Genomic DNA, 17,169 nt, shown 5'->3' on the forward strand with positions numbered 1-17,169 from the left:
TTTTTTTTATTTTTATTTTTTAAAAAAGATTTTATTTATTTCTTAGAGCACGAGAGAGGGAACACAAGCAGGGGAAGTGGGAGAGGGAGAAGCAGGCTTCCCGCTGAGCGGAGAGCCCCATGTGGGGCTCGATCCCAGGACCCTGGGATCATGACCTGAGCCGAAGGCAGCAGCTTAATGACTGAGCCACCCAGGCACCCCTCAAAAAGGTTTTAATATTACATAAAGTTAAACTGAAGTACAGAGAAGGATCTAACAAAATTTATTTAACATGTTAATTATGCAAGATAAACTATCAACATTTGACTATCACACCCAGTTAGTCATATCCTTACTTGGTAGCAATGTTTTTCTTTTCTTTTCTTTTCTTTTTTCTTTTCTTTTTTCTTCTTCCCTTCCCTTTTCTTTTTTCCCCACCTCCTCCCTGCAATGTTTTCTTTTTTAAAAAATGTTTATACTTCATTATAAAAATGCTTAAATTCCTATTATGGTTCAAGATGAAAAGTATAGAGTAAGTGTAAATAGAACCTACCAGAACTACTCTTTTCATCATGGTACTTTGGTGCTTTTGACCTTGTCCTTATCATTAACAGATTTCCAGCACCAGCAGGACAGTGTCAGCCCTTTCAAGTTTTGTCAACTTACATTCTTTTCCTCTTCAGTGCAGTAGAGGCCAAATTCCCATTTCATCTTTCTATTACCTTTAAAGAGAATATTGCATTCTGACAAAATATGCCATTATTGAAGAAGTCATAGTTTAGCCATAAAATATAAATATCACCTCTACTTTGTTTTATATATTTTCTTCTTTCTCTGCTATCTCTAGGCTAATCAGTCCCCAGAATTGGAAAATTCCTTGGATGAATCTGAATAATTCCTTTATAAACAATTTTGACAAAAGAACATGTATAAATTGTTCGTAGATAACCCAATGCCGCCTCTCTGTTTACTCCATGTAGTGATTGCTTGTGTCTCACTTCCTTGAGCTGTTTGGTATGCCTGGCTTTACATCTTTGAATGTACTTACATGTTTTCTCAGGTTTTGTCTCCCTCATAGATTATAAATGCCTCAATATTAGACACAACGTGTTCCAACCAAGGATGGACTATTATTTGCCTGCAGACCTATGAATTCAAATGAAATGCTTTAACTTTTTCCTAGTTCCAAAATCCTGTTCAAATCTATGCTCTTCCTTTCAGTTCCCAGAACCACAGTCCTAATTCAGGCTCTCATTCTCTCTCACCTGACTAGTGAGTGCAGTCATCTTCTAATTATTTGCCTGGCCTTTGGTCTCTGACCTCTGGCAATTTATCTTTGATTTCTTTCTCAGTTATCTTTCTAAAGCACAGTTCTGATGTCACTCTCTAGGTTAAAAACCTTCCATGGCTCCCCGCTGACTGCAAAATAAAATCTCCAGCTAGGCATTCAAGGTCTTTACAGTCTGGTCCTATCCCCGCTTTCTAACCCCATTCCAATCACTTACTCTTCCTACTCCGTATTCTATGAGCTATTAATTGTTTACCAAATACATCTTTGCACATTCCTATCCCATCTTTATCCATTTTCTCTTTTCCTAAGTTTCTCCATCTATTCTTATCTTGCTCTTTAATAAGGATCCCAGCTCAAGAGGATCACTTTTTACCTTTCTTGCTGTCCCTAGTCAACTTGTTTCTTGTCCTTTCCAGAGCATGTTGTTGATGTCTCCATTTTAGCATTTCTCATCGGCTCTGTACTTGAGAGGTAGACCTATCTCAGTCTCTTTATACTGTGAGCAACTTTAAGATAGGGATGATAATTTATTCAACTTTCTATGGCTACAGCCTAGCAAGTGGAGTGGGAGGAAGAGACTAACTCCGTGGGAAATGAAGGGAATATTTCTAATGACACAGGAGGGGAAATTTCCAGCCTGTTTCTTGGAAGAGGTTCAAATTCTTTAATTATAGATATCCACCTTACCTGAAGTAACTTCCTGGAATTAGAGTTCAGAGACCTTCTAATAAAAAATATATTTTCTAGAAGTCAAGTTTGTAACTTGTGAGACATGGAAGTTAAGCCTCTAAATCACAGCCACCAATTACATTTCTGTGCAACCCCACCCAGCTATTAGAATTTATTAAAAGGAAATTCTACATTTAAGTCAAGAATAACTGTGATCTCTTATTTGATCAATGGCACAGTATTGTCCTGGGACCTACATCTAGCCTTACCACCATTGGTCAGTTGGCACGTGGCTTTCAGGACATCAATCGTCAGAGACAGCTCTGTAATTACTTGTGATTACTTGAATGGAACGTTTCCGAACCCATGGTGGTTATTTCGCCTTCATTCACCATTAAACATTTGATTCTGTGCCAGCAGGATGTCCGGGCGCTTGGCTACTCGCATTGCGGACGCCGGCACCAGGATCGTGGCCTTTCCGAGTCAACGCTCGTCAGAGGGAAGCCGGCACCACAGCCGGAGGGTAACGAGGGCTGAAGCTGCAGAAGGGGGGCGGGCAACGTCCGCCCGCCGGCCCAGCGCCGCGACGCCTGGTGGAGGTGACGGCGAACCTCCAGGCAGCCGCCCCGCCGAGCCTCAGCACCCAGGCGCCTGCGGATGCTCTCGGGGCGGCCCCGCGCGGCCCGGCCTCTCCCCGAACGGCAGTGGGGGGCGGGGCGCTGCGCGCGCCGGCGCGTGGAGGCCGCGGGCTGTGGTGGAGCGCGCGCGGCCTGGGAGGGGCGCGCGGGGGCCGCTGCGGCCTGTGGCGCCGTCACTCGGCAGAGCCGACCGGTCCAGCTGGGCGCCGCTGCCGCTGGCCAGGCGCGCGGGGACGGTTCGAGGCTGCGCTGGGAGCCGGCCCGTCCTTCCGCCGCCGACGTCCTCCCATCCACGGGCCGCCCGGGTCCCGTTATCATGTCGCTGAGGCAGCGCCTGGCCCAGCTGGCTGGCTGGCTGCAGGAGCCGCAGAAAGTGGCCCGTTTCCAGCGGCTGTGCGGGGTGGAAGCGCTTCCGCGCCGCTCCGCCGCGCCCGCCACCGATCCGAGGGGGGATGAGAAGGCGGAGGCGCCCCTCGCGGGAGACGCCCGGCGCCGAGAGCAGCAGCCAGGGGCGTCCGCAGGCCCCCAGCCGCCCGGAAGCGACCGCAATCAGTGTCCCGCCAAGCCCGGCGGCGGCGGCGCCCCCAACGGCGTGCGGAACGGGCTGGCGACCGAGCTGGGCCCGGCCTTGCCGCGGCGCGTGGGGGCCCTGCGCCGCAACTCGCTGACGGGCGAGGAGGGCGAGCTGGCCCACGTGAGCAACTGGCCGCTCTACTACCTGTTCTGCTTCGGCACGGAACTGGGCAACGAACTCTTTTACATCCTGTTCTTCCCCTTCTGGATCTGGAACCTGGACCCCCTGGTGGGCCGGAGGCTCGTGGTCATCTGGGTGCTGGTCATGTACCTGGGCCAGTGCACCAAAGACATCATCCGCTGGCCGCGGCCCGCCTCGCCGCCCGTGGTCAAGTTGGAGGTTTTCTACAACTCTGAGTACAGCATGCCCTCCACCCATGCCATGTCCGGCACCGCCATCCCCATCTCCATGGTCCTCCTCACCTATGGCCGCTGGCAGGTAAGTTTCCCTCTCCTCGCCTGCTGTGCCTGGGGGAGTTCTCCGGCGGAGAACCCGGAGTTCTCTTCACTCCGCTCAGTTACTTTAACTTGGCCGTTTCCCCTTCCAAACCTCTCTTTCCACGGGTTTTCACAGCCCCCCGCGAACAGGCCCTTCCTAGGTTTAAAAAAATTAAGTGATCGGGGGAAACCTAGAGACTTAGCTGTCAAACTATATTCTAAACCCAAAGGAAACGCTATTCGTGGAGTAACATTATCATTGGGCTTTGGTTAAGTTTTTAAACGGTTTTAATTCTTGTGATGCACAGAATATAATTGTAATTAATTATAATGTTCTTATACTTAATCGTTAGGTAACTAAGACCCACTTTCACCATAATATCCGGTGCCTTCCCCCAAACTAATTCTGTTTCAGGCTTGGGTAGTCTTTTTAGCTTTACTCCGAGACAGTGTTTATAAAACCGTAGTGTAATTCCAAAACAAACATGGTCATTCTAGGCAATGAAGTAATGAATTTTAAACGAAAGCCGCTATTTATGGAAGTTAATGGAACACAGCCTGAGTTCTTTTTTTAAGGGGTGTGGTTGCTAATTTGCTGATAGACACAAAATTTATCTTCTGAATCACTGATCTGTAGTATCAGTTGTTGAGCTACTACAGCATTACTGTTGCATTAGCTTTAAATACTTTTAAAGTTTTTCTTAAAATTAGGGTTCTTTGTCAGACTAGTGGGTTTGTAAAATTGACATGTATGACAGCAGGGCCAGCCTGACAATCAGGGATGAGTTTTTAATGGTAAACATTTTATATTTTGCCTACTTCTTTTGGCCTCCCATTTCTCACTTTTTCATGGTCCATAAATGTTACTTGGGTTTGAAAACTAATTCTTTTCTATGGAAGCAAAATTTATTCTTAGACTGCTGTCTTGTTTTATCTTTTAAATTGTAAGGAGCTTTGTTCCTCCTGCAGACCAGTCCCTTAATTTAAGAATAAAGTTAGTAATTATGGAGACTCTAAAGAATTAGACTTATTCGATTTGTTTTTTCTGTTAGAGCACAAAATCATCTTACATTGAGAAATACTCAATTCTGTGTAAAACTCCATTATGATAAGCTTACTCATTCCAGATTTAATTCCAGTATAGATAAAATCTTGTCCCCATGGGCACTTCTGTGCAGTGCATCTCTCTTACAGTAACATGGAAAATATATAATGTGCAGGGTAAGAATGACAGAATTATGAGAGAAGAGTACAATGGACAGTTTTTTTTTTTCCTTCCTATTTAGCCAAAGGAGATATAGAGGCTATTCCGATTGTAAAGTAGTACTGCCTTTTTTGAAGGATAGATAAAGATCCCAAATTTTATTTAATCTAAATATTTCAAATTTAAGATTGTCATTGAGTTATGTTTGGCATGATATTTACTAGTTAGCTAATGATGTTTCTCTTATTTTCATGAGACTTTCAGGATTCTATTACTGTAGGGCCTTTTATAACTCCTCAGTGAGTAGCTGTGTTGCATGCTGTTAATATTAGAAGTCCAAGTAAGAGAGAAGTTATTTTTTGTTCATCATTTATTCAGAACACATGCTAACAGGAAGTCTGAAAACAGTACTGCTGATTATTTATGGATTGTAGATATTAGTATTCTAACATTTCAGGGTTATTTGAATTATCAGGATAAGCTTACATTATAGTGTTTTTTTTATTTATTTACATTATAGTTTTTGAACAATCTAATATATTTAATCCAAAGTCTGAGGAATTTGTAGATCATTCAGTTTTAGAAATTGAACTAAACAGGACTATAGAAATCACCTACTCTCAAACTATCATTTTACAGAGTGGAAACTGACCTATTAGAATTAATCTTGTAAAAATTAGTTTAAATTTCTTAGTTTACATATTTTTACTCTAAATTTGAGTAAACTTCTAAATTTGAATAATTGTTTAATCTTTTGGTTAGCTGTTATAGAAGAAAGCCTCCCTTGTATGGAAGTCCTGTTTATAAATGTTTCTAATAATCTAGTATAAAAACCAAAATGACTTTTTTACCTTTTTACTTTTTAAAAGTCCTTGTTATGAACTGAAAACAAAAGTACCTTCCTTTGCTTAAGTTGTTTTGGTCCTGTTCTCTGTGTTTGTATTGTTGTACTTTGGAGGCTTATATTTCCAGAATGGGTAATGAAAAAAAATATTGGAGGGGCGCCTGGGTGGCTCAGTTGGTTTAAGCATCTGCCTTTGGTTGAGGTCATGATCCCAGGGTCCTGGGATCAAGTCCCGCATGGGGCTCCCTGGTCACTGGGGAGTCTGTTTCTCCCTCTGCCCCTCCCCACGCTTGTGTTCATTCTCTCTCAAATAAAATCTTAAAAAAATATATTAGAAACTTGGGATAAGAATTAGACAATGAAAGCCTGGTGTTTTTCTAATAGTAGTTTTGGTCGACAGTCCTGTCCATCTGCTGGGCCCCTACAGCTTATTCAGGCCAAGTGTGGTTACTTCTGTATGCCTAGGATGCTGAAACAGCTCTGCAAGCAGAGTTATCTCACATACCATCCCTTTGATGTGGAGTTAACTACTGAACTCCTCCCTGCCACTTAATGTTCCTACTTGAAATCTGCTCAAGATTCACCTCCTACACAGAGCCTTTTTAATTAACCCCTTCTGTTTCATTAGTCCTCATTTGTTCTTAAAATGACCATAGACAAAAAACATTACTTGGGGCTTGTTTAAAGTGTGGGTTTCTGCACGTTACTTTCAGAGATTCTGATCCATTAGCTAGCTAAGTGAGGGTGTAGTGTATTTTACTGAAGTTTCCCAAAGATTTTTGAGGAAAAAAAATGTACTTTCTTAAACCCTTCCAGTAAAAATAATTATTGATCCTTAAAATATATTTTATATTTCTCCAACATTGTTGTCTCACCTTTTTTGCAATTCCAGTCTTTGAATCTTTTTAAGGTATGTTATAATATCAAAAGAGAGATCAGAACAGTATGACGCCAAGCGGTTATTTGATACTAGGAGAATTTTTTTTCATGGTGATGCAAGATAGAAAACCTATGGCATTTCTCCAGGTATTAACTTGATCCATTAGCCAGGATAATAATTATTGCTCTCATATTATTTGTTGGAATCTTTTGTAGCCTGAATTGGGAAAAAATAAGAAATAGGGAGCAGGTATTAAGAACATAGTCCTTTGAAGAATAATCAAAAATTAAAAATAAAGCACTCCTTTTGTATTTATTTTTTCATGTTCTTTCAAAAAATAAAAATTCTTAATTTTTAAATATTATGGCATATAATAAGTTCTAATTATATACCTGATTTAATAACATTAAGAAAGTTTTAGATTAATTTCATTAAAAAAAATTGTCATCACACACTTTATAGCCAAACCCATTCTCAACTAGTCTATATCCTCTCACTAATTTTAATAATAATAATAGTAATTCTATTATTAACATTATTAACATTATGAAGGTCTTAGTAGAGGTCAGACTTTTTTTTTTTATTTTAAAGATTTTATTTATTTATTTGAGAGAGCGAGAATGAGAGAGAGTACATGAGAGGGGGGAGGGTCAGAGAGAGAAGCAGGCTCCTCGCCGAGCAGGGAGCCCGACGCGGGACTCGATCCCGGGACTCCAGGATCATGACCTGAGCCGAAGGCTGTCGCTTAACCAACTGAGCCACCCAGGCGCCCGAGGTCAGACATTTTTTGAAAGGTCTATTACCTGATTTAGTCTACTCTTAAAACAATTTTATTTATTGGGGCGCCTGGGTGGCTCAGTTGGTTAAGCGACTGCCTTCGGCTCAGGTCATGATCCTGGAGTCCCGGGATCGAGTCCCGCATCGGGCTCCCTGCTCAGCAGGGGGTCTGCTTCTCCCTCTGCCCTCTTCCCTCTCGTGCTCTCTGTCTCTCATTCTCTCTCTCTCAAATAAAGAAATAAAATTTAAAAAAAAAAAAAAAAAAAAACAATTTTATTTATTTATTGACAGAGAGAGACTGTGAAAGGGGGAACACAAGCAGGGGGAGTGGGAGAGGGAGAAGCAGGCTTCCTGCTGAGCAGGGAGCCCGATGTGGGGCTTGATCCCAGGACCCTGGGATCATGACCTAAGCCGAAGGCTTAACGACTGAGCCACCCAGGTGCCCCAAAACATCCCAGTGTTTGGTTCTACTATTAATACAAGTTTATAGATCAGGAAACTAAGAGAGGTAGGTTAAGTAACTTGACAAAGTAACATAGCTCTAGGTAAGTCTCAGAGGGCAAATTTAAATCTTACAGACTCCAGAGCTTATGCAGAAAACTCTTCAAATCACGCTATGTGATTTTTAAAGAATCTTTGCTATAACAAATATTTTTGAAATAGATAGGATTGTCTTAAACTACAGAAACAGTTTTTATATGCCTTGAGAAAATAATGTGTACGTATATACATATGCAATATCCACAAATATTTGTGTTTTAAACATATATTAAGTTGTTGACTGAAATCAGTGCTGATTTTCTCAGCCTTCCTTTCCCTCTGTCTTCCTAATATAAATAAAAAATGCCATAAACATAAGAGCTTTGGAAAAGAAAAGCACATAAGATATTTTATTAAAATATAGTCTATTATAGATAATAAAGATATCTGAGATCATGAAAAGATAAAAGGAAGACAAGAAGAGCTACAAAAGTGGGTCACAAATGACAAAGATTAGAAAAGGCTGCAAGAGCCAGTGGAAACTGATCACTAGTAATTGTGGGAAGAAACAGTTTATTAAAAAATCAAATTGGTTTGCTCTTTGATTTCTTTTTACCTAGTGTCATACTTGTGTTTGGAAATGCACATTTTCCTGATTTTATAAGTGCTTATTATTAATTCTTGATTTAAAATTAATTACATTTATTTGTTTGAATGGGGAATACTTCATAGAAAATTTAATATTTACATAAAAATATGAAGAAGAGAGTGCATTTCTTTTCTTTTTCTGTTCCACAGCTACCAGAATCTCTATTCCAGAGGATTCATTGTTACAAGTTTCTTGTTTAGCCTTCTAGAGAGTCTTTACTGTTGTAGACATACATCTATATAGTTTATTTTTCATAAAATGGTAATATACTATACTGTTCTGGACCCTCCTTTTCTCATTTAGATATATATTGTGGAAAGCTTTTCCTTTTCTTTTACCCAACAGTTAATGAATACTAACTTTGTGCTTAATATATTGTTGTTTTAAATGCTTTACATGACAATTCTTTTGATCCCCATAAAATCCTATGAGTATTATCACTGGTTTGCAGAAGAAACTGAGCTGGTAGGAACTTAAGTAATTTGCTCCAAATGACTCTGCAAGTACATAATAGAGCCTGGATTCAAACCCAGTTTGGCTGCAAAATTACATTATGCTACTATATTATATTGCCTTTCCATATTAGCACTTTCCATATTATATAGAGCTATGTAATTTTTTCACATTTACATTATGCTCCAATATACATATATATATTTTTAGGATTTATGTATGTATGCATGTATGAATGTATTTATTTATTTAAAGATTGTACTTATTTATTTGACAGAGAGAGAGAGAGCACAAGCAGGGGGAGTGGGAGAGGGAGAAGCAGGCTCAAGCAGGCTGAGCAGGGAGTCCGATGCAGGGCTCAATCCCAGGACCCCGGGATGATGACCTGAGCCGAAGGCAGACGCTTAACCAACTGAGCCACCCAGGTGCCCCTTATTTATTTATTTTAGAGAGAGTGAGAGCAGGGGGAGGGGCAGAGGGGAGAGAGAATCTCAAGCAGACTTGCTGCTGAGCGAGGAGCCCGACACAGGGATTGATCCCAGAACCCTGGGATCATAACCTAAGCCGAAATCAAGAGTTGGACGCTTAACTGACTGAGCCACCCAGGCGCCCCTGCTCCAATATATTAATGTAGCATAATTTATTTAGTAAGTTGACTATTCCAGTACTGCCTATTCAAACCTTTCTCATATTTTTTTTCTATTAGTTTGCTGGCATTTTACTTACTGATTTTTCTTTTTTAACTATTCTTTTTGGGGTTTTCTTTTTTTTAAAACTGTTGCTGTACCTTCAAATAATGTTATACCACTTCAAGTATAGCATAAGAACCTTACAAGAGTATACTTCGATTTTTCCCTCTCCCCTCCTTTCTATTATTGTTGTCATACATTTTATATCTACATATGTTATAAAACTCACAATACATAATACATTATTATTATTATTTTTGTATAATGTTCCAGCATTTCTAGAAATTTTTTTTCTCCCCTCTTCTACCATCTCCTCCTGTTTTGGAACTTCAGTTTCATGTATGTTAAATTGTTTAACACTGCCACTCACAGATCACTGATGCAATGACGATGATGATGATTGCAGTGTTTTTGTTCTCTGTGCTTCATTTTGGACCGTTTCTATTGCTATGACTTCAAGTTCACTGATCTTCAGTGTCTGATTTTCTGGTAAACTCCTCAAATAGGATGGGATATAGTTTCAGATACTGTATATTTTATATCTAGAAGCTCTAATTGGGTGTTTTTTAAATCTTCCAGGGGCACCTGGGTGGCTCAGTCATTTAGCATCTGCCTTCGGCTCAGGTCATGATCCCAGGGTCCTGGGATTGAGCCCCGCATCGGGCTCCCTGCTCTGCGGGAAGCCTGCTTCTCCCTCTCCCACTCCCCCTGCTTGTATTCGCTCTCTCACCATGTCTCTCTCTGTCAAATAAATAAATAAAATCTTTAAAAAAAAAAATCTTCCATTTTTCCACTCATTATGTTCCTATTTTCTTTTACATTCTTTAGTATAAGATTTTAATAGCTGTTTTAAGGTTCTTATCCATTAATTCCATCATCTTTGTCATCTTTGTGTGATTCTAATATTTTTCCTGCTTATGGATCATATTCTCCAGCTTCTTTGCTTAGTAATTTTTATAGTTTTAGATTTTGTTTATTCCTTTAAATAGTGTCAGACTTGATCGTGGTTACAGTTAAATTACTTGTCAGTTTAAGCTTGCTAGAGAGGGTCCAGAATAACCATAGTCTAGAGTTAATTTGGCTTCACTGCTAAGGTCTGCATGATATACGGAATAAGTCAGCCAGGCTCTCCAGGTAATAACCTTATAAAGACTGCCCCGTTCCCTTAGTACTCTGCCTAGTGGGAAAGCAGTTCCGGGCCTATGTGAACTTTGGGAATTGTTTGGCCTACTATTTTCCCCAGCCTGGTGGACTTCCACCCCATGCATGCACATATTAGTACTCGGCAAACAATTTGCAGAGACCCCCTACAGATCTTTGGGGCTCATTCTCTGTGTGGATTCCTCTCTCTAGTGTTCTGTCCTGCAAATTAATGGCTGCTTTGGCCTCTGCGAATTCCGCTCTTTTTCCCCTTAGTTCAGTGAGACTGCTAGACTTTGTTTTGGTTCCTCCTCCCATGCTACAGCCTGGAAACTGCCTCCAGCAGCAAGTTGGGGCAATCATAAGGCTCATCTCATTTGTTTCCCTTTTCTCCTGAATTACAGTTCTGTGCTGCTTGTTTTCCAGTATATGAAAATGGTTGTTTTATATAATTTGTCTAGTTTTCTGGCTGTTTACAGTGGAACAGCTGTTATTATAACAGTTAATCCTTTATGGACAGAAATCCTCTCACCTCTACTTACTGTTTTTTGTTTTTTATATTAAAAAACTTATTGGGATGTAATTCATATACAATTCACCCGTTTAAAATATGCAGTTTGGTGGCTTTTGATGTATTCATAGTTATGCAGCCATCACCACAATCAATTTTAGAATATTTTCATCACCACCCACAGGAACCCCATACCCATAGTAGTCACACCCTATTCCCCCCCTCCACCCCCAATTCCTAGGCAACCCTAGACAATCACTAATCCATTTTATGTCTCTATAGATTTGCCTACTCCGGACATTTCATATAAATGGAAGCATACAATATGTAGTCTGTTGCTGGCTTCTTTCACTTAGCATATTTTAAGATTCATCCATATTATAGCATGTATCAGTACTTCATTCCTTTCATTCCTTTTTATTGCCAAGTACTGTTCCATCAGATGGATATATAACATTTTATTTATCCTTTCATCTGTTGAAAGACATTTGGTTTTACTTTTTGGTTATTTTGAATAATGTTGCTATGGATAGTTTTGTATAAGTTTTTGCATGGACATATGTTTTTGTTTCTCTTGGGTTACTTACTGGTTTTTTTTTAAAGATTTTTTTTTTTTTTTTAAATTCATGAGAGACAGAGCGAGAGAGAAAGGCAGAGGGAGAAACAGGCTCCCAAGGAGCAGGGAGCCCGATGCGGGACTCGATCCCAGGACCCTGAGATCATGACCTGAGCCGAAGGCAGATGCTTAACCATCTGAGCCACCCAGGCGCCCTACTTACTGGTTTTTGAAGCCCTTTATATTGTGGTCAAATTTGCCTTTTGTCCATGTGTGATTTAGAAATATGCTTTCCTAAATTATTACTTCTCTTCCTACTTTTTTTTTCCAAGGAGAATGATTTTCTTTTTAGGTATCTTTTGTTTCATGGTTTTGTATAATATTTAGAATAGCCTTCTACCATGGTTTCTTATAGTACTTCTGTGATTGTTTTTTTATGCTTAAGTCTTTTAACCATCTCTTGCTTTGAGGAAGGAATCTAACTTGATATTCCCCCATAGTACCATTTATTGAATAGTCCATTTTCCCCTACTGACTTGAACTGTCACTTTTATCATATATTAAATATAGGTATATACTTGGGTCTATATTCATATTTTTACTTAGAATTGATACATCTGATATTTGTGTGCAAGTTCCATACTATTATATTTATTGTAGCTTTATATTTTTACTTATTCTTGCTGTTTTCACTTGTTTATACAGTTTTCTGTATGTACTTTAGATTTTGTTTTTCTAGTTCTTTTTTTTTAAATTTTTTTATTAACATATAATGTATTATTTATTTCAGGGCTGTTTTTCTAGTTCTAAAAGCAAAATCCTTTTGCTATTTTTTTATTGGAAAGATAAAATAGTACTTTCATGTTTAAATCTTTGATCTAACTTTAGTTGGTTTTGAATATATTGTGAGATATGGATCTGATGTAATTTTTTTCACACTGATAATTAATTGACCTAATTCCATTTTTGAATAGTTCATCCTTTCTCCACTTATCTGTAATGCCACTTAGGTTATATATCAAGTTTCCATATGTGTGTGGGTGTGATTCTGAGGTTCTCCATTGTGTTTCACTGGTCTCTTTATGTGTCTCTTTATCAATATCATTGTCATGCTTTAATTGCTTTAGAATAAGTATTATTTACGAAAGTTCTCTACCATGTTCTTCAAGATTGTCCTGGCTAGGGGCGCCTGGGTGGCTCAGTTGGTTGAGCGACTGCTTTCGGCTCACGTCATGATCCTGGAGTCTCAGGATGAGTCCGGCATCGGGCTCCCTGCTCAGCGGGGAGTCTGCTTCTCCCTCTGACCCTTCCCCCTCTCATGTGCTCTCTCTCTCTCTCTCATTCTCACTGTCTCAAATAAATAAATAAAATCTTAAAAAAAAAAAAAAAGATTGTCTTGGCTATTTTTGAGTATTTGCTTTCAATATACATTTTAGAATGAACTCTTTAATTTCTATAAAAAACTCTGGACTTTTATTGAAATTACAATGAATTTATAAATTAATGTGGAGAGAATTGATAGCCTTACAATACTGATGTTATCTGGGAATATGGTAAGTCTTATTTATTTAGGTTTTCTTAAATGTATTTCATTCTCCATATAAATCAAGTATATCTTCTGTTAGATTTATTTGTAGTTACCTTGTATTTTTTGTCATTGTTATAAATGATATCTTGTTAAAAATCAAATATTGTAACTTTTTGTGGCTGGAAGATAGAAACATGCTTGATTTTTATGCATTGATCATATATGCAACAACTTTTTTCAACTCTCCATTAACTTAATAACTTATATGTATAATCTCATTTGTTCTTTATTAAAAAATCATATCAACTGAGAACTATGACAAGTTTATTTCTTCTGTTGCAAGTATACATTTTTTTCTTTTTGACTAAAAAGCTTTAATAAAGGTAATGACATTAAATTCCACAAATACAATCATTTCATTTCTAGTAAGTACTAGCCAATAACATAAGCCCTACAGATAGGGTAAAACCCCCAAAATATGGACTGTTTGCTCGGGGAGATTAGATTGTTTTAGGAAGGCTGTGTCTATAGTATGGAAAATGGACTAGAGAGCAGTAAGACTGGAGGCAGGGAAATCAGACCAAGTACGATGTTACTCCACCAGTTCAAGGGAGAGAAGATGGGAGACCTAGATCAAGAGACTACAAACAGAGGCCAGCTGCCTGATTTTATTTATTTTTAAAGATTTGATTTATTTATTTGACAGAGAGAGGCACAGTGAGAGAGGGAACATGAGCAGGGGGAGTGGGAGAGGGAGAAGCAGGCTTCCCGCCGAGCAGGGAGCCCAATGCGGGGCTCGATCCCAGGACCCTGAGATCATGACCTGAGCCGAAGGCAGATGCTTAACGACTGAGCCACCCAGGCGCTCTGGTTTTTTTACATTTTAAATATAATTTAAATACAATTGAAAAAAGCCACAAGAATATTTTGTGACATGTGTGAATTATATGAAATTAATAATTTTAGTGGCTCTTGATAAAACTTTATTGAAACACAGCCATGTCTATTCATTTCTATCTATATTGTGTGTGGTGCTCTTGCGCTACAGCAGCAGAGCTGAGTAACTGACACTGACTGTATAATCCACAAAGCCCAAAATAGTTACTGTTTGGCTCTTTATAAAAACAACTCTGCTGGCCCCTGACCTAGATAGTGTCAGTGGGAGTAGAAAGAAATGGATACATTTGGGAGATATTTAGAAGTAGAATTGAGAAGACATGGTGATTAATTGCAAATGGCAGTAAGGAAGAAAAACAGGAGTAAAGGATTATTCCCAGATTTCCTATTTGGAAAGATGAGAAATAGTAGTTTGATTTGTAGAAACACAAAATATGGAAAGCAGGTGAGATTTGCGGAAAGGAGCAGGAGTATGGAGCAGAATTCTGTTTTAGGTATATTGAATTTGAGGTGTCTGTAAGACAGAACTATCTGGGAAGCAGTTCTACACGTGGAAGAGACCTAGACATATTTACCCCAAAGATACAAATGTATTGATCCAAATGGGCACCTGTACCCCACTGTTTATAGCAGCAATGTTCACAACAGCCAAACTGTGGAAAGAGCCAAGATGTCCATCGACAGATGTAACTTGGACAGATGGATAAAGAAGATGTGTATACACACACACACACACACACACACAATGGAATATTTCTCAGCCATCAGAAAGGATGAATACTTACTATTTATATTGACGTGGATGGAACTGGAGGGTTTTATGCTGGGCGAAATAAGTCAATCAAAGAAAGACAATTATATGATTTTACTTATACGTGGAATATAAGAAACAACACAGAGGATCATAGGGGAAGAGAGGGAAAATGGAATGGGAAGTCATCAGTGAAGGAGAAAAACCATGAGAGACTCTCAACTCTAGGAAACAAACTGAGGGTTGCTGGAGGGGATGTGGGTGGAAGGATGGGGTAATTGCATGATGGCCATTAAGGAGGGCACAGGATGTGATGAGCACTGGGTGTTACATGCAACTGATGAATTATTGAACACTACATCTGAAACTAATGATGTACTGTATGTTAGTTAATTGACTTTAAATTAAAAAAAGAGAGAGAGAGAGAAAGAGACCTAGACAGGTTTAGTATCAACATATATGTGCAGAATGAATGATGAGAATGGATGGTACTGCCCTTGTAGAGTACATATAGTGAGAATAACAGAAGGTCTAAGGAAAAAACCTTTAAAGACATTAACATTTAAGGAATGGATAGGGTAAAAAGAACCTGAAACAGAATCTGACAAGTAGCAGTTTGAGAGGTAAGAAGATATCTTGGGGATTGTCTAACTAGGGCTCTGTGTGTGTGTGTCTGTGTTTGTGTGTAGGGGTTCTAGTAACCCATTTGTACTAGCTTAAGAAAAAAAAAAGGAAATTTATTTGAGGACTAGAATGAGTATCTTCCTATGGAAGTCAAAATCAAGAAAGTGCTGCCAGGCTTCCTGAGGGAGTGGAGCCAGGCCTCTGGAATGCTATCAGAACTAAAGGCAGTGCCGTCCATCTTTGTTTCTTGGGGTTGCATGGTCTCTCATGTTTCCTTCTTCTTCTGCTTTGGCATGCGTATGTCAGCCTTACCCCTACTTCTACATTATTCCAATTTCAAACATAAAACAGAGACTGACTGACTTTCATTCAAATTATGATTAGGAAAAAGAATCTAATATTACAGCTCAGTCCAGCCAGTGGATTTGCTGCTCTAGGGCCAAGTGTCCATGCCTGATCCAATAGCTGTAGTCAAAAGAGCAGGGTCATACAGTATTAACATGTCTCCTGGGCCACACTGCTGGGGCTAGCAAGGATGTTTGCAGAAAAGAGGAGTGTAAATTGGACAGTATCATAAAAAGAATATAAAGGGAGGCTACAAGTAAAAGAGTGTTTCTAGAAAAGTCTAGTAGTTAATACTGTTTTTTTTGTTTGCTTGTTTTGAAGATTTTATTTAGTTATTTGAGAGAGAGCATGAACTGGGAGTTAGGAGCAGAGGAAGAGGGACAAGCAGACTCCCTGCTGAGTGGGGAGCCTGACTCAGGGCTTGATCTCAAGACCCTGTGATCATGACTTGAGCCAAAGTCAGCCGCTTATCCTGCCGAACCACCCAGGCACCCCTAATTAATATTGTTAAATGCTGCTAAAAGGACAAACAAGAGAAGTACTGAGTTTTATAGAAGACTTGTAAAATAAAAATAGAAAAAACCTAATGTTAATTTTTGGTATTTCCTTACAATTTGAAAATAATTGCAACCATATTGTATATGGTGTTTATTTTTTTATTTAATATAATGTGTGATAGTTAATTTTATATGTCACTTGGCTAGGCCACGATACCCAGATTTTTGGGCAACCACTATCATACTTGTTTCTGTGAAGATATTTTTTAGGGACGCCTGGGTGGGCTCAGTCAGTTAAGCATCTGTCTTCAGCTTAGGTCATGATACCAGGGTCCTGAGATTGAGCCCCGCATCAGGCTCCTTGCTCAGAGGGGAGCCTGCTTCTCCCGCTACCTGCCGCTTCCCCTGCTTGTGTGCTTCCCCTGCTTGTGTGCGCGCGCCCTCTGAGAAATTTTTTAAAATCTTAAAAAAAAAAAAGGGCGCCTGGGTGGCTCAGTTGGTTAGGCGACTGCCTTCAGCTCAGGTCATGATCCTGGAGTCCAGGGATCGAGTCCCGCATCGGGCTCCCTGCTCGGCAGGGAGCCTGCTTCTCCCTCTGACCCTCCCCCCTCTCATGTGCTCTCTGTCTCTCTCATTCTCTCTGTCTCAAATAAATAAATAAAATCTTTAAAAAAAATAAAAATAAAAATCTTAAAAAAAAAAACCTTTTTAGATGGTTATTAACATTTCAATCAGTATGTATCTTTGAGATTATCT

The 17,169-nt window shown here is 39.5% G+C and overlaps 1 protein-coding gene across 2 annotated transcripts in view; it reads left to right on the top strand.

Annotated features, from left to right (window-relative positions):
• The first annotated feature begins 2,713 nt into the window (after nt 1-2,713).
• SGPP1 (sphingosine-1-phosphate phosphatase 1) overlaps nt 2,714-17,169 on the top strand; it is a 34,363-nt gene continuing 19,907 nt past the window's right edge. For both annotated transcript variants that reach the window (XM_021701396.2, XM_044917942.1), the window contains exon 1: nt 2,714-3,589. In XM_021701396.2, coding sequence (XP_021557071.1) covers nt 2,894-3,589 — 696 coding nt within the window. In that variant the 5' untranslated portion in view covers nt 2,714-2,893. The remainder of the gene's footprint in view (nt 3,590-17,169) is intronic.

This window comes from Neomonachus schauinslandi, chromosome 9, assembly GCF_002201575.2.
Source record: "Neomonachus schauinslandi chromosome 9, ASM220157v2, whole genome shotgun sequence".
Lineage (NCBI taxonomy): Eukaryota > Metazoa > Chordata > Mammalia > Carnivora > Phocidae > Neomonachus > Neomonachus schauinslandi.